Here is a 23,250-nt window from a genome sequence, read left to right as displayed (position 1 = left end):
AGAGAATATGAAATTGAAGCACAGCATATTAAAGTGTGAGCTATGAACTAGGAGTGCCTATTTCAAATTTCCTGCATAGCTGCAAAGTCGGGGTGGTGTGGCAAGTCACCTGTCAACTGCCTTCTTTTTTGCAGAATTTTTGTATGGATTATTGAGAGATTGTGTGAGAAATGCTTTGAGGATTTATGAAAAACTATATAAAATTGTGCTTTAAAAGCTGAAATATTGAGCTTCTATACTGTTTTGCAATGATGTGATCTGTTGATTTTAATCTAAATATTATAATATTAAAATAAAGTAAAATCCCTCAGACTCAGCTTAATACTGAGTTGACTACCTTCTGTGAACTTGACTACCTTCTGTGAACTTGACTACCTTCTGTGAACTTCTGCTGGAGTTAGTCTCTTTGTGTAGTGAAAGGAAATTCTTTAATTATACTACATGAAAAATTTGATGCTCCTTGATTGCAGTCCTTAAAGTGGAACTGTGTCAGGTTACACTGACATTGATCCCATAGCAGTGTGTGTTGATTAGCAGTACGGGCACAAGAATATACGGTATGTGTTGGGGGTGGGTACATTCAGTAACCAGCTTTCATGAGCATCCCTCCAAGTTAGATAGGTGAATGAACATAAGAGAAGCCATGTTGGATCAGGCCAGTGATCCATCCAGTCCAACACTCTGTGTCACATAGTGGCCAAAAATACCAGGTGCTATCAGGAGGTCCATCAGTGGGGCCAGGACACTAGAAGCCCTCCCACTGTCCTGCCCCTGATTAGAAGGTTCTCTGATCATCCCTGTGGTCCTTCATGTTGTATAGGTCACCAACATAATCTCAGACAATTATTACTACTGAAGTCTGAGAATGCTGCTGAGGAATCTACCTGCACGATCAGACTGACAATCCAATCCTGTGCAGAGTTACTTCAGTCTAAACCTATGTGGACCACACTAAAGTAATTCTATATTGGATTTGACAGTTAAGATATGCCTAGTCCAGTAGCATATCAGATTACTTCAGGAAGCCCACAAACAGACAATAGTTCTCCCCCATTGTTGCCCCCACCCTGGAGATAGTATTTTGGCATATTGCCTCAGAACATAGAGGTTCCCATTAGGTGGCTTGACTGGTGGTAATTAATACATTCAACATCCAGAAAAAGTGTCTCAGTGTAGTGTTATCTTTCGTTGTTACTTGCATGGATTGCACCATTTAACTCACAATCCATGTTAGAATTTATTTACAAGTGAGTGTCCTGTTTTATAAAGTGGGGGGGGGGAGTTGATGTTTATAAAATGCATTTTCTCATAGTTATGTAATTTCACAGATAAAAATAAGCTCTTTTTGGCTAGATAAGTCTTACCTCATCATTTTCCAGCTAAAGTGGAAAATATGTTGAAGTAAGGTAGTTAGGTTTTTAAAAATCCCATCATGCTTGTCCATAAACTAGTTAGATGTTAATGGAAAAGGTAGAGTAATATGTTCAGAGAATGAAAATGTAAATTAATGTCTGGAAAAGTACATGTGTATAAGTACAGATAACACAGAACTTTTAAACTTTGAACCTCATGTGGGTTTGTATGATTCATTTTTTATTCCCATCTAACTTAATTGGAATCATCTAGGGATCCAAAGCGCAGTTATTAAAGGGATACACAAATTATTTTTAGACTAGGCTTTGAGGTTATTGCTTGGTTACTGGGCTATGAACAGTTTTGATAGCTGACATGTAGATGCTACTTGGATTCATAAATTTTTGTAGCATTTAGATGCTACGGAATATTTAACTGGCATATGGCAAGGGTGTCTGTTCCTCCCCTTTCTTTCAGTAGAAATGTCATAGAACACATTTATTCTGTGTTAAAGTCTGATGCATCATCTAACAGACTTTGAAGAATATGTTTGAAAAGATTTCTGTCTTTTTTTACCTTTTTTACCTCCTCCTAATCTTTAGAAGTTGCTCAGTATCATGGCATAATTTAGAATATTTCCATACCTATTGGCAACTGCAAAGTGATCTTGTAAGAAAAAGGCCAATTGATCCTTTTGACTTCACAGTGGTGCCCTAATATTCAAGGGTGTTACATTTAATTTTTTTTAAAAAAATAATTATGTGTTTAAGTAGCATTACAGTTACAAAATCTATGATGTGAGGCTTGCGGTGCCAGATTTAACTCTGTGGAAGCTCCTAGGAAGTCAAAATCTTGGGGGTCCCCTTGCAAATTATCTCAGAGTTGGAGTGCCCACCCTGCTGCCCATGGCTCCCACTGCAGCATGAAGGCACCTTTTCAAAAGCCCCTTTGACAAAGCTGCAGGGGAGAGGCATGGAGAGGTAAACTTGGCAACACCACCAGCAGCCACACCAGGCAAGTTGGGCAGAGTGGCTCAGTTGCTGGTTGCGCATGCAGGCTCCGAGGGCTGCAAGCAGGAGAGAAACCAGGGCGGGGGGGATGCTGGCCCTGGTCACCTAAAGGCGTAGGGGCCCATAGGCCAGTGCCTACTTGACCTAATTGTTAATCTGATCCTGGAGGCTTGCCATGAACTAGGGAAGGTCATTCCTTAAATCTCTTGCCTCTCATTTCCCTATTCTTGGAAGCTGCTATTTCACACATTCCACATTTGATAGTCATCTCACATCTTCTAAGAAGCTATTGGAAGGGGGCTACTACTTCTGAAGCTAGAGGGGTGTAAGAATATCATTTCTTGAGCATGGACTTGGCTGTTTCTCTCTGCTGAAGAGAGTGGGGAGGAATCAGTTTCTCTGTATTTCCGCAAGTGATTACAGTTCTGATGGAATCCCCCCAATCACAGACTCATGAACTAGTTTTGCTGTTTTGTTCTGATGGGGAAATGTAGCAGAGAGAGTTTCTTCTTTCTGCATTTGCTGGAGATATTAAAAAAGAGGGTCATTCTAGTAATCTGTAGTGCATCCTTCCAAATGGAATCCTGTAATGCAGGGGTGGCCAACGGTAGCTCTCCAGATGTTTTTGCCTACAACTCCCATCAGCCCCAGCCAGCATGGCCAATGGCTGGGGCTGATGGGAGTTGTAGGCAAAAACATCTGGAGAGCTGCCGTTGGCCACCTCTGCTGTAATGCATATAGAGTCCCATTCAACAGTGTGTGAGAGACCTGTGTTGTGTATGTGTATCTGTCTGGAGTCCACCATTATGTCTTTGTCCCAACCATGACTTTGAGTGGTATGTTGGGCATTTATGCCTAAATACAAATGCTCAGATATGAGATAAAATAGTACAGCTCTATATTTTGGATCTACTGCTTGTTGAGAATGCTGACTGAATGTGTGGTTCCAGCTTTGGAGTTCAGAGATCTGGGGCTATTTGAGCCAGCATTCTTGCAGTTCTCTTAACAAAAGACTTACTGTTGTGTTCATTGTTTCGTTATGAACAAGTGACTAATCGTTCCTCTTTATTTGTTTACCATGCCTCGTGATGTAACATTGGGAACCTGTCTGCAATCTTGAATATATTTTGTATCGTAAAATGGTGTAACTCACTTGAAGGAAGGTTTCAAATGCTCCTGCATGTTGCAGTTGATCTGACCTTAAGTGAGCATAGGATTGTAAATGATAAAATGGCAGTGGGTATAATTTTTTGCACCTATGGCTAAACAGTAATTTAAAATATTTGCTTTGCTCTTCATGGACAAGAGTTGCAAATAAAACAGCTTTCAAGTATTTTGTATCTTTTTAGGCAAGAACAAATCTATGTACTTATACTATGTTTTGTTTGCGAGGTTCTTAATAACGTTAGATATGTACTAGAAATCTGTGATCAGTCATGATGCCTTCGTGGTAAGTCCAGTGTATATTTGACAACACAGTCTCCTTTTCACACTTCGGTTTTTAATGCATCAGGCATGATAATTATTCAAAGTGTGACACTTAGAATTACAATGCACTGCTTCTTAATGCTTCTAAACTATAACTCCACTTGAAAAGAATTCCCTATAACCATACAAAAAGATATTACCAGTGTAGTGTATAGAAATGTTTATGGCATGTGATTACTCCTCAAAATATAGACTGGAAAATTAGCTCTTTGACTGTTGATCTGTGCATTTAATTTATATGCAAACAGCAGAATTAGCATAACAATAGAATGACACCTCCCTGCCAAACCCTGTGATTATTAGATTAAGTATTCTAACATTCAGGTCTTTTTTTGTAGCAGAAACTTTTTTGTATATTAGACTACACCCCCCTGTTGTATCCAATCCTCCAAGAGTTTACAGGGCTTTTCTTGCAGGGTCTACTTTAAGCTCTTGGGGAGTATTGGCCACATCAGGGTATGTGGCCTAATATGCAAAGGAGTTCCTGCTACAGAAAAAGCCCTGTTAACATTAAAGGTACTCCTTTTAAAAACTGAAAGTATATGTGTATTGCTTTAAAAATTGTATTTAATGAGGACAGTGGGAGGTGTCTCTCTTTTCTTGCGTCACCTATGGTTCTTTGCTCTGTTTTATCATCCATAACTTGTAGTTCAGTCTTGCACTGAATTTACTTCCTCGTTTCATCTAGAAATAAATGTGATCTTTCCTTTTTAAGAAGCATAATCTTATGATATTTGAGAGCCTAATTGGGGACAGAAAGAGCAGGGTGATGGAAGTAATGAAATCTTGTGCTCCTTAAGAGGCATAAATGGCATTGGGGTGGGGGCTGACATAGATTGAACTTGAAGCAAATAAAATAGGAAGGCAGAGGAAAGGCAACTGATGTTACCTAGTAAATGATTTATTTTTCTGATAGCCTTTTGCGAATCTGTATTCTGGGGAAGTCATGACATAATTCCTTGTAGGTCTGCTACTATGTTATTTATTCACTCTAATAAATTTTATAATAAATTTCAGGTGTGTTGAGACTACAAACATTTCTGAAATGGTGCACATTGATCTAAAAGTGATTTGATTCTAAATACTGTTCATGAAGAACAGCACAAGAACAGTGTATACTTAAGTCCTGTTCACCCAGCAAAAAAGAAACTTTTTCATGTCCTTGTGCATTGTGTGTACCATTGGTATATATGCTCTCCCTGTGGAAATTCCTGTGACTTCAGTGCTAGAATTGTGACAGAAATTTCTCCATAATTAGTCCTTGTATTCTCAGTATGCAGGTAAGATTGCACAGAGAAAGAATCCTCAGAAAAAGAATCCTTTTGTATGAACCAGCCCTTAGTTTTGTCCACTGTGCTCTTGTTATATGTTTCTGACTTTAACCTGTGCTGTTATAAAATGGCTTCCAAAGCCACTTATCCCTTCTCATATTTTCCAGTCTATCAACACATATGTCAATTTTGCTAGCATTTTTGAAATGTGAGTGTTATCAGATAGGAGCTTCGACCATCACTCATAGCAATTTATGGCTTTCAGATTTATCAGATTATGCAAAATTGCACTTTACTGCAAATTGCTATGGCAACACTGATAGAGGGACTGCATGAGCAGAGGCTGCTGGTGTATATACCATTTCCAATTGCCAGAAGTAAGAACAAAAGAATTGCTATCTGAATACAGTTTCAGAGATTGCTTGTTAAAATATAAAGTGAGCATACTGGCCAGAGAAGTTATTGTGACAGACCTGATAAATTCTGACATTCTTCATCAGCCACTGGAGCAAAGTATAGTCTGTTATGACAGAATTTCTGTGATTTGCAGATGAAATTTCTTGCATTTAGTGTGAGCTGGCTATTTGAAAGCCTAAATGTAGAAGTCTGGCAGTTTTCTTGTTAATTCTATTTTGAATACTGAATTGAGTTCAGTGTTTGCCGCCAAATATGGAGAAATTAGAAGGATAGGTGTGACTAGTTTTAATTGAGGGCAATACAAAGGTAGCCATGAGAAAGCTGCCATGATGCTGACTTGAGTTACTAGTGTTTTTCAGACAGGTTTTAGATTTGTAGTGGCCTGACACAGGCTTTGTGTGGCTGTTCTACACCAAAGATTTTAATATCACTCTTCTGGTGCCTTTCCACCAAGCTTGGGTGTTCTATAAGTTAAAAATCTTAAATAGTGTACTCTGTACTTATCCTCAAATGAATTACAATTTCTTGGAGTTTTCCTGGTGGAATTTGCATATTAGGTAACTTTATTCTTTAGAAGTCTGTTGCATAAGTATTATTTCTTAGAATTTTATGCTATGGGGATAAGAACTTGACTCCATTTAGTTGAGCATTCTGTTTCCAGCTGTGACTAGCCATATGTCTTTGGAACAGTGCATGCCAGCAGGGCATGAAGATGATGGCTTTTTGCTATTTGTCTCCAGCATTTGATACTAGACTGGACTGAGTTATGCTGGTCCTGAACATGAAGGTTTATGTATCATTGAATAGAGATCTCAAATATAAATCCTGATGTTTGAAGTATGTCAGGATTTTCCTCTCCATTTTAAATTTGGATTTCAGTCTGTTTTGTTGACAGTTGTTTAGCAAGGGTAGAGCTACACTGAATATTTACCTGCAAACATTTTGGGGGATGAAAGTGGCATTTGAAAATTCATACTGCTTCCTGAAAAAAGATTGCTGGACTTTTCTTACTTCCCTTTATCACTGTTCATAACAATAGTTCTTCCCTGCTCCTGCTTTGTTGCCATTCTCCACAGACTGAACCCTTCTTCTTTCCCAGCAAATCAGGTATCAAATGTGATTAACATTTTCAGTAAACAAATTCAAAGTCAATGCAGAAAGAGTTGGTTTTTTTTAAAGTCTCAACCTTACTAACTTTAGCCAGTCATACCTACTGAATATGTCTCAAACCTCAGACATTTAGATTTGTGTCATTTTACAGAGTGACTTTTTTTTTAAAAGTTATTTTGACAAATTTCATGAGTGAAAACTGCATTGACTATAAGCAGTGCACTATTGATTGCAAGAATGAAAGTAGATGTTGGAAATGAGACAAGTGAAGTGGTATGGCTAAAGAGTCCCCCCCCCCCCCTTTCCCTGTCATCTAGAAATACTGTTCTTCACCCTAGTTTTTATCTGGCAAGAGCTAGTGTGAAAATCAGAGAAAAACACTGGAACATTTGGTATGGATAGCTTTATAGCTGTAAATTAATAATCCCCCCTGTTCTTGTGAGCATAATGATGCCTACTGATGTGTTTCCTGATATCCACTTGCTTTTCCTCTAAAGCAAAAAACCAGGCCTGACATTAATCCAATTCACTGATGTAGGAGATGATTCAGAAGGCATCCATTTGGAAACAACTGCCTCTACAGTAGGAGGATGCATAGCTTGGAACCTCCAGACACCTTGTGACATATTCCAATATTTTAAGAGTGAATCCAACCCCCTTGGCAGCCATCTTGGGATGTTGCCCACTGCCTGTTTTCAAAATTAAAAAGTCCCCACAGAATCAACAAACTTGGATCCCTGGCAGATGTTGCTCAGGTTTTTAAAAATACTTTATAGTTAGTTTCTCATGTACTCTAAAATTTATGGACACTGCTGTTTTCAGTGTGCTCAAGGAACATTACATTGTGAAGTTTTAGAGTAATATATGTTGGTGAAAGGAAGAATATACTTAATTTTATGTTCTAGTTAAACTAGGATGCAGTCACGCAAGCCTGTAGCCTGAAATTTTTGTGTGGTGAGGCAGAGGAGCAGGGAACTTCAGCTGAAGTCCTTTGTGTGAGGCTCTCCAGCTACATCTCCAACAGGTGCAAGATGGTGCATTCAGTTATGATTTGTTCATTGCACCTTTTGGCATGAGTAATATGCATACTCAGAAATACTCCACATTGACCAGTGTATCCTGGACTAACAAATGACCCATACTGAAGTGGTCTCTGAAGAAAATACAGATTATTCATGGCTTGCCATCAACATCAATAAAATGTGTCTGAGCTCATTAGAAATATTTATTGTTTATAGCCAAAGGCCATCACAATAAAAAATTAAGAACTTAATGATTTAAAAAGACTAAAAGCATCATAAAAACATCAGTTACAAGATAAGATATAAAAGCAAGTAATATTGAATTACAGAAATGCAATTACCATTAGGCTCAACCATAGTAAACTAATTAATTACAAATATTAATATATGATAAAATTATGAACACCTAAAATAAAATCAATCATAAGATTTACTTACTGAAACGGCAATCTTGGCCCACCTGAGCTCATTAATGTCTGATCTTGCCATAGCAAGGAAGAGAAGCTAGTTTTTCACCCCAGTCCAACATCGCTAACCCTACTCACCTCAGACACACTGCTCTCCCAAGCCTCTGCCTCCACTGCCTGGTGTAAAAAGGGCAACTTTTCTACCCCCTCCTACCGAGGCCTACCCGCTAGCTACTTCCTTGTCCGCCCACTAGCTATTTTCTCCCCTTCCTGTTCCTACTTCTGTCTCAGTGCTTAGTCGGCTTCCCTTCTGCGATACAGCTGCCTACCTTGCCTCACTCTCCACCTGCTCTTCTGGGCCAAACACCTTTTTATGCTTTTGCCATCCCCCCAGTCCCCGCTACCTGCAGTCTGTCTGAGGAAAGGTTAATGCTTCAGTTACACTTCTTGCTGGCCTTTTTCAGGACTAATGAATGAGGCAGTATCGTCCCCAAATGCCCCACTGTAGTTACAGGCCTGCAGTCACCTTGAAAGTATTTCAGTTGATCATTTTAAGGACTACAGATATGTGCGCTTCACACATCCATTGCAACAGCTTTATGTAATTAATATTCATCAACAGTGTTTGTTGAGAAAATGTACCTTTTATTGCTCTTCAGAATTTGAACAAAAAAAGATTGTAGAATATGATTTCATGTCTGCCCTTCTGTATGAATCCTCAGCTTGTCATCTGAAAACACAAATGTTTGCATTAATACTTGCCTATTTCTGCTTTTGTGTTGCAGAGCTAATGAAGATCCTCTGACTGTCTAAATTAAACAGTTGGATCTCCTGATACCAAAATTGTGGGAGAGTACTTCTGGAATCAACATGTAGCAGATGGCTACCGCACCACCAAACTTACTGCTTCAAGGCTTTTGTCTCTTGAAACTCCTTGTGCGGTCAGCAGTGAATGAATCATCTTAGGGATCCTCGTTTCTTGGATGCTGACTGAACTTTGTTAACTAAGATTTAAATTAGATTTGACGTGGTGTTGGTTAAACTAAGAAATCATGAGTAGTAATCTTGGAAAAGAAAAAGATTGTAAGGAGAAAGACCCCAAAGTGTCTTCAGCAAAGGAGAGAGAAAAAGAAGCTAAGGCCACAGGTGCATTTGGGAAAGAAAGCAAAGAGAAAGAGCCTAAAACCAAAGGGAAAGAAGCCAAAGATGGGAAGAAGGACTCCAGCAGTGTGCAGCCAGGTGTGGCTTTTTCAGTGGACAATACAATAAAACGTCCCAATCCAGCGCCAGGTGCTCGCAAAAAATCCAGCAATGCGGAGGTGATTAAAGAGCTTAACAAATGCCGGGAAGAAAATTCAGTGCGCTTGGACTTGGCTAAGCGGTCTATACACCTTCTCCCATCGTCTGTAAAAGAGTTAACACAATTAACAGAACTTTATTTATATGGTAACAAACTGCAGTCACTACCGGCTGAGGTGGGCTGTCTTGTGAATCTGGTGACACTGGCCCTGAGTGAAAACTCTCTTACCAGCTTGCCTGACTCTCTTGATAACTTGAAGCAACTCCGTATGCTTGATCTGCGGCATAACAAACTTAGAGAAATTCCTCCGGTGGTGTACAGGCTAACTTCCCTTACCACACTTTATCTCCGCTTTAATCGTATCACAGCTGTGGAAAAGGATATCAAGAACTTGTCAATTCTCACCATGGTCAGCATAAGGGAGAACAAAATCAAGCACCTGCCTGCAGAAGTTGGTAAGTAAACTTAATGCTTTAATGGTGTTTACTCATTTCTACTCTAGCAGTCCTTTAGATAATAAAAGCCCTACCGTGGTGGCAATTCTAAGGATTTTCATTGGTTGGATGTGGGCTACGCAGGATTGGCTCGCGCTCTGTCTTTGGTGTGCCATTGGCTGATTCTGCTCTCTCTCACCCACAGCTGGGCCTGTTAGGTGAGAACACCACCAGATGGCCTCTGACCTCTGAGGGAGACAGTTCTCTGCTGACAGGTTCTCCTGGGGGCTTACTGATTATTACTGCCTCTCCTCAGGGCCTGTTGTAGGAAGTCTGGGACAGTCTGTCTTCCCCCCCAAAAAAACACAATGCTGCCGTGAACCAAACAGTGAAGCAAATAGGAAACTGTGAGAGACCTGTTCATGAGAAAAACAGTAGCAGTTACTTCTCTTCAACTGACACAAAAGGGAATGTTCATTCACCATAGTGAGGGGCTGGTTCAAAATCAGCAAATAAACAGACTGACACTATACGGCAAGGGTGTCAAACATCTACAACTGATAGACAACTTAAAAACTAATAAGTCACCGGGTCCGGATGGCATACATCCGAGAGTTCTGAAAGAACTCAAAGTTGAACTTGTGGATCTTCTAACAAAAATCTGTAATCTTTCATTGAAATCTGCCTCCGTTCCTGAGGACTGGAAGGTAGCAAATGTCACCCCCATCTTTAAAAAGGGTTCCAGAGGAGATCCGGGAAATTACAGGCCAGTCAGTCTGACTTCAATACCGGGAAAGTTGGTAGAAACCATTATCAAGGACAGAATGAGTAAGAACATTGATGAACATGGGTTATTGAGGAAGACTCGGCATGGGTTCTGTAAGGGAAGATCTTGCCTCACTAACCTGTTACATTTCTTTGAGGGGGTGAACAAACATGTGGACAAAGGAGACCCGATAGATGTTGTTTACCTTGACTTCCAGAAAGCTTTTGATAAAGTTCATCATCAAAGGCTCCTTAGAAAGCTTGAGAGTCATGGAGTAAAAGGACAGGTCCTCTTGTGGTTCAAAAACTGGCTGAGTAATAAGAAGCAGAGAGTGAGTATAAATGGGCAGTCTTCGCAGTGGAGGACAGTAAGCAGTGGGGTGCCGCAGGGCTCGGTACTGGGTCCCATGCTCTTTAACTTGTCCATAAAAGATTTAGAGTTGGGAGTGAGCAGTGAAGTGGCCAAGATTGCAGATGACACTAAATTGTTCAGGGTGGTGAGAACCAGACAGGATTGTGAGGAACTCCAAAGGGATCTGTTGAGGCTGGGTGAGTGGGCATCAACGTGGCAGATGCGGTTCAATGTGGCCAAGTGCAAAGTAATGCACATTGGGGCCAAGAATCCCAGCTACAAATACAAGTTGATGGGGTGTGAACTGGGAGAGACTGACCAAGAGAGAGATCTTGGGGTCGTGGTAGATAACTCACTGAAACTGTCAAGACAGTGTGCGTTTGCAATAAAAAAAGGCCAACGCCATGCTGGGAATTATTAGGAAGGGAATTGAAAACAAATCAGCCAGTATCACAATGCCCCTGTATAAATCGATGGTGCGGTCTCATTTGGAGTACTGTGTGCAGTTCTGGTCGCCGCACCTCAAAAAGGATATTATAGCATTGGAGAAAGTCCAGAAAAGGGCAACTAGAATGATTAAAGGGCTGGAACACTTTCCCTATGAAGAAAGGTTGAAACGCTTGGGACTCTTTAGCTTGGAGAAACGTCGACTGCGGGGTGACATGATAGAGGTTTACAAGATAATGCATGGTATGGAGAAAGTAGAGAAAGAAGTACTTTTCTCCCTTTCTCACAATACAAGAACTCGTGGGCATTCGATGAAATTGCTGAGCAGCCAGGTTAAAACGGATAAAAGGAAGTACTTCTTCACCCAAAGGGTGATTAACATGTGGAATTCACTGCCACAGGAGGTGTTGGCAGCCACAAGCATAGCCACCTTCAAGAGAGGTTTAGATAAAAATATGGAGCAGAGGTCCATCAGTGGCCACAGTGTGTAGCCACAGTGTGTGTGTATATATAAAATTTTTTTGCCACTGTGTGACACAGAGTGTTGGACTCGATGGGCCTTTGGCCTGATCCAACATGGCTTCTCTTATGTTCTTGTGTTCTATCTGGTCCAGGGGCTGAATCAGGCCCCCAAGCAACTGGCTGTCATCTGCTTCCTTCTCCCTCTCTCTTGCTTCCTTCTGTGTAACAGCCTGTTTTGCAAGGCTTGCTCAATTACACCGGAGATACAGAGCAAATCCTCTGTTTTCTCCATTGGCTGAGGCTCCTCTCTTGGGGAGGAAGTGGGGAGGGAGAGCTCAATTTGCCCATCTCAATCACACAGCAGAGCTACTGAGCCAAGCCTCTCTCTTCTTTCTATTGGTTGAAGCTCCTCCCCCTCTTGGTCCCCTGGGGTAGAGCCAGAGTTTCCTTTGCCCAGTTCCCTGGATCCCGTGGGAGAAATACAAAGAAAGCACCTTTAAGACCAATGAATACTAATGTTTTAAACATGTTTTATTTTAAGTTTTTTAAATCTTTAATTGTGTTTGTCTGTGCCATTTATAAAATTTATATCACTGCTATCTAATCTTAAATTACGCTACAGTGGGCTCATATGATAGAATGGACTCTATTCTGGCCTGTGGGCGCATTGGCCAGATTGGAGTCCATACTATATTAAGACCCCAATGGACTCCGTTCTGTCCTATGGGCTCATAGGATACAATGTAGTCCATTCTGTCCTATGGCTGATAGCATAGAGTGGAGTCCATTCTGTCCTATGGGTCCATTAGATACAATAGAGTCCACTCTGTCTGGACCCATGAGGTGAAATGGACTCCCTTTTGCTTTCCTGCTGCCTGCAAGTGGGAGGCAGTGAAAGGGAGGCTTACAGTGGCTCCCTGCGTCTTACAGCCACCAGCTGTCTTTTCATTGTCTTCCTTCTCATTTTTCTTTCACTTGTTTCTCCCCCTCTTTTTTTACTTTTCCCTTCTGTTCTTTCTCTCATTCTTTCTCTTTATCTCTGTCTTTTTATTTCATTCTGTTTGTCTATCTTCCTTCCTGTCATTTTTCTTTCTTGCACTCCTTTCTCCCCATCTTTATCCTACCGTTCTTTCTCGCATTCTATATTTGTGTGTCTCTCTCTTTTTCTTTCTGTTTGTCTATCTTCCTTCCTTCCTACCACCTACACATATTCATCACCGCCTTCCCCAATATTTTTCTAGGACTTGTTGTATTTACTGCTAGTACTTGCATAATTGAGTATCTAGGTTTTAACAGTGCTTGTAAAAGTAAATTGAAGACTTGTCCTGAAATATCCTTTCAATTCCTGAAGCAGGTTTTCATAAAATTTCATTTATAAAGTAATAAGTGTATAGTATATTTTCCTTGTTATCAACCATTGTCCTGCACATGTATTCCTGCTTATTGGAAATGATAGTGTGGATTCACTGCAACCTCAGCTTCTGAATTTGCCAAGCATTCATTGGCAAATAGTCTCTTATACAAGAAAAAACACTGTGGTAGGCTTGGATCTGGAACTAGAGAATAATTAAGGGAGAGACCCCAGCTACTCATAAAGGTTCTGTATTGATGCTGCTGCAGATGTAGGGAGTAGTATGTTTTCATTTATTTATTTACACTTTACCCCCTCCCCCTCTATCTCAGGGCAACATGAATAGATAATAATGTTTCAGTGGTGAATTGCAAACACTGAAGAATTTTCCAACTTTCTTAGTTAAAACTGAAAATACTTTAATATCATTATACTCCTGATTTTGTGCGGTGATTCTTATTTAAGAAACATTAAAAGACTCAGTTATTGAGATATAAAACTCATTTGCATAGTCAAGTGGCTTCCTTTTGTGTTGTTATAGCTGCCAGCAGTCCCAGGATCACATAGAGGTGTGTGTATTTTGTGTGAACCAGCACTTCATAGATTACATGAACCAGCACTTCATGGGATTACATGAAGTTAACCTGTATGAACCAGCCTTCAACTAGCATAAGCTCTCTAAAACAAATTGAAACTTTTCTGAAACAGTATAGTGTTCGGTCATTGTGGCCAAATCAGACAACAGAAAAGGGAACTTTTAAAGAATTTCTCTCTTGCCTTTTAGCATAAGCTGTCAAAACGGCTAAAATAAACTAAAGGGGGGGGGAGAAGGCAGCAAAGCCACAGTGGTTTTTGAACAGCTACCCAATGAAATGGAGAGAAGAGTAACACCTTATGATCAGCTATTTCAGCTGGGTACTAGGGTGTGCAAAACAGAAAAAATCGGATTCGGAAATATACAGGGCCAAAAATTTGGAATACCATATATTTCCGAATACCGGTACTCGGAATAGCTGCATATACGGTAGATGCACGGCTATTTCCGAATATATGGCCCCATTATATCCTTTGGCCATTGAAATCAATGGCAAAATAGGGTATATTGGAAGCCGCCTGGAGGAGAGGGGGTTTGAGAGAGAGCCCCCCCCCAAAAAACTGCAGGGGACTCTACCCTACAAACCCTCCAAGTCCCAAAAAGATTGGGCCAGGGGGTCCCATTCCAGGGGCACCCAAATAGGGTGCCCCTATCCCACCATTATACCCTATGGGCCATTGAAATCAATGGCAACATAGGGCATAATTAAAGGCTACTGGGTGGCAGGGGGTTTGAGGGAGAGCCCCCAAAACTGCAGGGAACCTGCAGGGGACTCTCCCCTACAAAACCCCCAAGTCCCAAAAAGATTGGGCCAGGGGGTCCCTGTCTTTGGGCTCCCCAAAAGGCCCATTGCCACCAATGCTGGAGAAAGCCCAATTAGCCACTTCTTCCACTATAATTGCTGTGGGGAAAGTGGCTCTGGCCAGAAGAGGATTTGAGGGAGAGGCCCCAAAACTGCAGGGCAGCTTTAGGGGACTCCTCTGCATGAAACCCCCCTGGCCCCAAAAGACTGCACCCATCTGTGGGCAGCCCAAAAGGAACACTGTTCCCAATGGTGAGAAAAAACCAATTAGAGCCATTTCCCCCACTGTAATTGTCGTGGGAAAAGTGGCTCTGGGGAGCAGGGGGTTTTGAGGAGAGCCCCCCAAACTGCTGTGCAGCTTCAGGGCACTGTCCCACACAAAACCCACAAGGCCAAAAAAAATTGGACCAAGAGGTCCAATTCCTGGGGCACCCAAAGCCAAACCTAACTTCACACCAGAGAATCTCTATAGGACCCAAATGGCACTACATCCATCTATCTACTTTATGAACCCTGCTGACCTGGAACCAATATAAACCCAGTTGCCAACGTTACTGCCACACAAAACACAATCTGCTCAAGGTCTGCTCTGCAGACCTGGCTGCAGCAAACCCAGATGCCAGATCTTCAGCCCTGCCCCAAACAACACGGGGAGAGCTGGCCAAGCACAACAAGCAGGCTGGTTCTGGGTCTCTCACCCAGATGCCAGCTTCCTTGCCACAGAACACACAATCTACAGATGCTAGCTCTCCAGCCCTGTCCCCCAAACAACGTGGGGAGAGCTGGCCAAGCACAACAAGCATGCTGGTTGTGGGTCTCTCACCCAGGTGCCTGTTTCCCTGCCACAGAACATGCAGTCTACAGATGTCAGCTCTCCAGCCCTGCCCCAAACAACACAACTCTCAAACAAGAGAAGCGGTGGACCACACCTAGCTCCACATCATTCTGTATCTGACACAAAGCAAGAAGCATTTGGACTTGCCTTGAATGATGGATGGTTGGCTGGTCCAGGCTCTTTTGCGTTACCCAGGGTGCACCACGAGGAGGCGAGCCAGAGTTGCACCCCAAATGAGGAAGATCACTGGGAGGGCCTCAGATTGTGTAAGAGGAAGGGAACCATTCCTTCTCTCTCAGCTCAGCAGCAACACACCAGCTATCACTGTCCCATTAGAGGGACCTCAGCATTGGTAAGGCTGCTGGCTGCCTGTCATCATCACTGGCACCTCCCTCTTTCTTCCTCCTGCCCCTGAAAAAAAACTGGGTTATCCTGACTGGGCCTGTGGGTCCTGTTGGTTACAGATGGGGGCTGCAATGGCCCTTTCAGTATTATTATTCAGTATCCACATGTGTGGATGGGGACTGGAAAAATTTGGATTGCTTTGCAGATTTTAAACCAGCATTTACTTTTGGTTTGGGGATGGATGATGGGTGGGGGGCGTGTACTGCCAATCAATTTGTGAGTTTTTGGGCTGTCTTTGGACTCTAGTCTATGTTTAGTGGGAGAGTGTTTTACAACCACCTTCCAAGCGCGGGCCAAGAGAGGATGCAGGAACAAGTAGGTGCTCACTTCATTCACTCTCAAAGTCTACATTGGGGGAGCTGAACACAGGCAAGTTGACCTTCAGGAAGACCAACTGCTCAGCTGTCCAGGGTTGCAGGAGATTGCCATGTGGGCAGACAATGTCGCCATATGCGAAAAGACGCGCTCACTCTGCACGCTTGTTGGTGGGCATGAGAGGAACGCCTTGGCCATGGAGGAGAGGGCCAGCCAGACCCCCTCCTTCATGACCCAGTAGTCCAAAGGAGACATTTCCTGTGACTCGTTGGACTCCAAAAGATCACCATCGCAGCACCCGTCTCCGCTCTCAGGGGCCTACCACTCCCAAGAGGGGCCAACGAGCTGCCTGATGAGTGTCATCTTGGGACTCTTAGTGGCGTGAGTCTGGTGGGAAACACTGCCTAGCCGGGGAGGTTGGGGATGAACAGCAGTGGAAGTGGCAGATGAGCTGCTTCCACCCCCCTCCTCCTCAGCTACCGGCACTGAGCCCGTCCTGACTCTGCAGCGCTCGACCTTCTGGGAGAGCTCATCTCGCCAGCGATCGAGCTCATTGTCCCGCTCGGGGATCGTCCTCTTAAGGTGTGAGTCTAACATGGTCGCCATCATGTAGACCTTATCCTGGGTGAAAGTCTGAAAGCGAGCCTCAAGCCCTTCCTGCAGCCTAGCACCAGGGCACGCACCATTGGAGGAACGTCTGCACTGCCTTGAGCTGGCACTAGAAACAAGGCCAGGTCCTCACAGGCCATGTGGACCATGGGGACAATCAGTGCAATGCTCACCGTTTCAGACGAGGGTATTTCTTTGTGGGTCTTGAAGGGCCCAAGAACGTCCACAGTCTGAGAAATGACCACCCAAACCTCTTGGGTGAGACGGTTCTCATCCCGAAAGACCCTCGTCTCAAAGACAAAGGCATCCAGGGCTGCTCTCTGCTCCACCATGTGCTCCAGCATGGCACAGGTGGAGTTCCAGCATGTGCTGACCTCTCCGATCAGGCGGTGCCCTGGCACGCCTGTCAGTGTCTGTTTCTCATGCAGCAGATACGAGTCCGTATTGCTGTGTGAGAAGTGACCAGTGATGTTCTGACACTTCTGGAACAGAAGTCGGTACTCATGGGTCGCGGCTAGATACCGACGATCCTGGCTTTTTGTCTGGCCCAATGCGTCCTAAACCATGAGTTGTAGAAGGTGGGCCATGCAAGGAAGGCATTGTAGGCCCTGACGCTGGACAGCCGCCTTGATGTTGGAGCCACTGTCAGTCACCACGAAGCCCGTGGCGACGTCCCCGCTGCCTTCCCAGCCCTCTAACTGCCATGAGAGGATGGCTCTGAGAGTGTCCGCCGTGTGCGGCGCGTCGATTGCTTCGGCATGCAGCAAGGCCCAGCAATAGCTGGCCTGGTGGCCCTGACCCTGCCTGCCGCTACTGCCACCCCCACCCTGCAGCTCACTGGGTTGCCACCAATACGCAGTCAGGGAGAGATACCCCTTGAATGCATGTTGGGAGCTCCAGATATCTGAGGTGAAATGAACAGCCCCCCCCCCCCCCCCCCCCGCAGCACGGGACAAATGCGCCTTCACCACAGATCTCGTCGCCCTGAAAACAGATGGCACAATGGTCCTGCTAGTGGTGGTTCTAGCAGGAACTTTGTACCAGGGCGCCAGGTACTCGAACAACCCTAGCACTCCAGGATTCTCGACCACTGAAAATGGAAGCCCATGGGCGACCGACCTGACAAGGTTCCAGGCGCTCACCTTCCTGCCGTACCTGATTTCCCCTCTTGGCACACAGGTGCCACCCCCACCAAACATCTCAGGCAGAGATGGCTGGTGTTCCTGCCTTGTCACGGAACTCTCCTGGAGAGCACTGGAGGTAGTCGCGATGGGACGGACCTCCTGGCTCGGTGGTGTTGGCCACTTGGGCACCCCAGCACCAGCCTGCTTCTACCCCTTAAGAAGCACCGCCTGGTGGTGCTTCCGCAGGTAGTTCCACATCCCCCCCGGAGTCAGGTGGGCAGGGTCCCACCCACGACTAATCCGGGCCCTGCACAGCTGGCACTGCGCGTAGTGTGGATCCTCCATAAGTCGGAAATGCTTCCAGACTTCGGAGGTATATGGATGCCTAAGCTGACCGGCAGCTTGGGTGTCCGGAGCCACCTCCTGTGAGGTGCTCAGGACAGACACATCATGTCTCGGGGTGGCAGGAGGGGCTGGTCACCAGGGGAAGTGGGCGGAGATGGAGGCACCATGTGTGTCTCCATTTCTTCCCCTTCCACCCCATGTGGTCCCTCCTCCTGGCCGTCCCCTGAAGGACTGCTAGTGCCCGAAGGAACCGAAGAACCAGCTTCTCCTCCAGCTCCTGCATGACACTCTGCACCCTCCTTGGGGTGATTGTTTTGGACAGAAAACGGTCCCCAAAGCTCATCTCCAAGGAGGGCTGCTCTCGCTGCCCCTCCTCCGGCTGCTGAGACTGAGGGACATCAGCTGGAGGAGAGACTGCCTGAGCAGCAGACCCCTGCTCAGTGCCAGCACCTAATGGCACCTCTGCTGGGGGCGCCCCAGCAGCAGCTTCAATGAAGGGCCCAAGGCGGGCCTTCTTCTTCCTCACACTCTGGCCAGAGGTCGGAGTGCTGGAAGGTAGCTGTGGAGTGACCGTACGCACAAGTTGGGGGGAGACCTGGGTCCTCCCCCTCCCCTCTACCCCTCTAGTCTTCTCCTTGACCTTGCCCCCAGGGCCCCTCTTCTGCTGCCTGTCACTCATGTCACCCTTGGCCAGTCTCACACAACCTGAACTGAGTGGGGTTTTTTACAAACCTAACTCACTGCACTGTACCCTGAACTAACAGGTGCCCTGACTTCTTCTTAAAAACCCTCCCACCAAAATGTGTGTGTTTGTTTTTTTGGTCCCTAACGTGTCCTTCTTTGGGTTGGGGTAGTAGTAGTCTGGTAAAGTTTAGGAGACTAGGTGATTCTGCCTCTACTTGGCTACAGTTTTTAAAAGGTTACCTTGAGATGTAGGCAATCCTTGTTATATCCTCCTAGTTAAACTTCTCCTAACTAGATCCTGGGACAAACAGGATTTCCTTCCAAACTAGAAATCAGGTGTCCCCTATAACTTGAGAGAAGCTGTGGTTTACCCTATGGAAATCTAAAGATGCACCAGCTTTCAGTGGCTGAAAGCAAGATGCACTACAACCCTGGTGGCCTAGTCGTCACGCTGCCTTTTATGAGAAACCCGAAATCTTTTTAAATCACCCCTATGTGGCCTACTTGAATTTTGAAAGAAGATAAAGCCCTAAACTGGATTAATTTTTTAAAAAATTTCAAAAAACACAATCCCTGAAAACACCCTTATTAGCGGGGCAGCCTATTTAGTGGCCCTAGCCAAACTGAAAGCGCCCTCAGACTCCAAAAATAACTCTATAAAAACATGAAAGTGACCCACCCCACACACCACCCCCCACACCAACCAGAGGTAATTTAAAAAAAAACCCGTAACAGAAAGAACCTTAACTTTTAACCCCCCCCCCCTCAAAAAAACCCCCAGAACCAGGAAAAAGGACAACAGGACAGGATGCAAAACCAGCAACAACAGAGAATAGATCCAAAAAGATCACTGAGAAAAGGCCAACAAACTCAACTGTTAAAAAAGTGACCTTTTCAACAATAAAAAACCTCAGGACAAATCAGTCAACAACCCCTCCCCCCCCCCAAAAAAAAACCACAGGAAAAGGCCAACAGGACAGGATGCAAAACCAGCAACAACAGAGAATAGATCCAAAAAGATCACTGAGAAAAGGCCAACAAACTCAACTGTTAAAAAAGTGACCTTTTCAACAATAAAAAATCTCAGGCCAAATCAGTCAACAACATCCCACCCCCCCCCCCCCCCAAACCAGAACCAGGAAAAGGGACAACAGGACACGATGAAAAACCAACAGCAACAGATCCAAACAGATTACTGAGAAAAAACCAACAAGCTCAACTGTTAAAAGAGTGACCTTTTTAACAATGAAAATTAGGCCAAAGAGCTCCCCCCCCCCCAAGAACCAGAAGCAGAAGAGAAAAGGAATAACAGCAGCACAGAGCAGCAACAAATCAAACACAGAATCCTTTTAAAACAGTAAAAAAAATTGACTTTTAACAATGCAGGAACTTTAGCAACCCCTCCCTCCCAAAATACCTTCACCCTAACCCCAAGAAATCCAAGCCACCCAAATCAGGAAAAGTAAAAGGACACTGCACTTTTAAAAGTCCTCTCACTAAAATAGGATATGGGCAAATTGGCAACCCCCCCACCCCTAGCAGAAACCCCTAACCCCAAATAAGCTACCCAGTACTCACCCACCCAAATCTGGATAAGTAAAGGGGTTCTGAGTCTTAAAAAGTCCTTTTACTAACTAAAATAAAAACAAGAACCCCCAAACCGTCTTACCTTAGATGTCTTCTCTTCTCCAGGCAGGTCAGGCAAGGGTGAGAGCGAGCAGCAGCTGAGGCCAAGGGCCAGCGCAGCACAATCTCTCTCACACCAACACAGCAGCAGTGAAATGGAGTCCAGCCAGGCAGACTCCTTAAAAAGGTTCTCTGGCCCTACAGAGAGCAGTTTCATAAACTACCACTGCTCTGTGATTGACCAGAGAACACAGTTTAATGGATGCCCAAGTAAACAAAAGAACAGCAATGTTGCTGATGACTGGGGGATTAGCCCAGCCATCAGCTACACAACAGCCCTGCAAAGCATGCATTTGCAATGCATTTTGCAAATGCATGCTTTGGACTGGCTGCTGCGGCTCCTCTCCCCCTCCCTCCCTGATCCCAGGGAGGCTATGGGAGAGGCAGGAAAAGGCTTCCAAAGGCGGGAAAGGAGGCGAGCAGCTCCCCTGAGACTACAGAAGCTCCTTTCCCACCTTTTCCATGGAGTTCCATATACTTCCAAATACCTATTCTGAATTATGGGCGCAGATTGGATTTGGAAGTATATGGCGCCGTTTACTTCCGAATCAGGGGTGATTTGGTGGTTTCTTCGGTTCGGCCAAACGGAATGCACACCCCTACTGGGTACACAGGAGCACTCAGTGCAGCTAGAGGGGATAGGGTTGTGGAGGCCTATTGAAAACCCTGTCTCAGCCGGGGGCCGTGGACTCATCCCCTGCTGCTTCTTCAGACCCTTCCAAAGAGAGAAAGGGCTGTGAGGTTATCAAGCAGGTGGGGAGGAGGATACAGATGTATGAACCCTTGTCACTTTTGTTACTGAGTCTATGAGATCAGTCTGATGAGGACCACCAGGGAGGTTACTGTAGCCATGGGGCTACCCCAGCAACCTCAGTAGGTTTGCAAACATTATGTGTAGTTTGGCACTTAATCTCTGTCTTGGAAAGTGCTAACAGTTGCTTTTGCTGTTGGAACAAGAACTTTGCTGTCATTTTAGAATTGACGATATTACTTTGCTGTTAAGTGTAGACATCACTTTGCACACCATGACTCCAAAGGGTATCATTGAAGAATTTTCATCTTTTAACTGGTCACCCTATAGTTAACATATGGAATTCTTCCAACATTTGTTGCAGAACAATAGGCATACCTTCCCTCTAAGTTAGATTAGTTTATTTTTTCCTATCTGTCTAGGAAACCTTCATTCCATTGAAGCAACAAATATGTAGAGTGGGATAGAAGAATGTAAATTTATAGTGAGTCAGGCAGTGAGCATGAGAAATATGATGAACTAGAGAGGCATGTCTGACTGCATCTGATGCATTCCTGTTATTTGAAATGGTTGTTAGTCCTGCTTTGTATTTTTATTATTGTTTATTAAATCAGATTTCTAGACAGCCTTCCCCTGTAAAACAGGGCTCAGGGCAGTGTACATCAATAAAAGCATTCAAATATTAAATTTACAGTTAAAAGCAGTAAAAGAACAATAATTTACTAATTATGCCACTGCCTCGCAGTGGAGGAAGGCAAGAATGCCAGACACATGGAAACCCTTGCTGTCCTCAACCAAATGCCTAGTGGGACATCTCAGCCTTATAGGCCCTGAGGAACTGCGTATTAAGTACATTGATTTTCACATTTTATTAGGTACGTTTGTATATCCAGATTAGGAATATTGGGATTACAAATTAAGAGGCATTATTTAAAATTGAAACTGAATAGATTATGGGTGTCTCTGTTCTAAAGGTAGAAGTTCTCAAATGGGTCAAACCTTCTCTATACTACTATAAGCAACAAGATAGAAAACTAAAAGGGAGGGTGAATAAGAATATGAGGGGAAGGGGGGCAAGGTGAAGCGAGAGACTGCTTTTCCTTTATTTCCTCTTTTTCTTTTTCTGTATTTTACCTTGTGTGTAGAGGAGAGCTGTGCATAAGTGAAAAGTAGAGGCAAGATGATATGCCATTCTACCCCCCCCCCCTTCCAGGTTTCACCTGGTATGCATGCTTTGTTCTCTTTTGCAGGGACATCTTGATAGCCAGATACAGTGTCAGTTCATTTTGACTTACAGACTCACCCATCATAAAAATCCTGGTCAGGTGACATCTTATATAGCCTGCAGCATAAAGAAGATATTAATAGACCCATCCTCAACCAGTCATAAGGCAGTTGTAATATGAGTGGTTCACCTAAAAAGTGAAATACTTATTGCTTACTCAGGTAACTACCGTATTTTTCGGACCATAAGACGCCCCCCCCCCAAAAAAAAAGTGTGGGGGGGAAGTGCCTGCGTCTTATGGAGCGAATACTGAAAAAAAAAGGAGACGAGGCGGGGGGGAGGGGGCCTGCAGCTCTGGGAGACAAGCGCCAGGATCGCTCCCTCCGCCCCCACCACAAACCCAGACTCACCGGACCATAAACACCCCCACTTCGCGGTCGCCGGCGGGACACGTGGCTGGCTCCCTCCGCGCCTGCGTGCCTGGCTCCCTCCGCCCCACCACAAACCCAGCGCTGCGCGCGCGCCTGCATGCCTGTGCGCCTGGCTCCCTCTGCCCCTACCGCAAACCCAGACTCACTGGACCATAAACGCCCCCATTTCCTGGTCGCCGGCGGGACACGTGGCTGGCTCCCTCCGTGCCTGGCTCCCTCTGCCCCACCGCAAACCCAGCGCTTTGCGCGCGCCT

The 23,250-nt window shown here is 44.5% G+C and overlaps 1 protein-coding gene across 1 annotated transcript in view; it reads left to right on the top strand.

The window, feature by feature from the left end:
* The window catches only part of SHOC2 (SHOC2 leucine rich repeat scaffold protein), a 92,658-nt gene that overhangs the window by 13,230 nt on the left and 56,178 nt on the right, over positions 1 to 23,250 (top strand). The window contains exon 3 of the mRNA XM_060241661.1: positions 8,864 to 9,833. Coding sequence (XP_060097644.1) covers positions 9,131 to 9,833 — 703 coding nt within the window. The 5' untranslated portion in view covers positions 8,864 to 9,130. The remainder of the gene's footprint in view (positions 1 to 8,863; positions 9,834 to 23,250) is intronic.

The sequence above is a fragment of the Heteronotia binoei genome, chromosome 6 (genome assembly GCF_032191835.1).
Source record: "Heteronotia binoei isolate CCM8104 ecotype False Entrance Well chromosome 6, APGP_CSIRO_Hbin_v1, whole genome shotgun sequence".
In the NCBI taxonomy this organism is placed as follows: Eukaryota; Metazoa; Chordata; class Lepidosauria; order Squamata; family Gekkonidae; genus Heteronotia; species Heteronotia binoei.
This window is presented reverse-complemented; position numbering and strand designations above follow the sequence as displayed.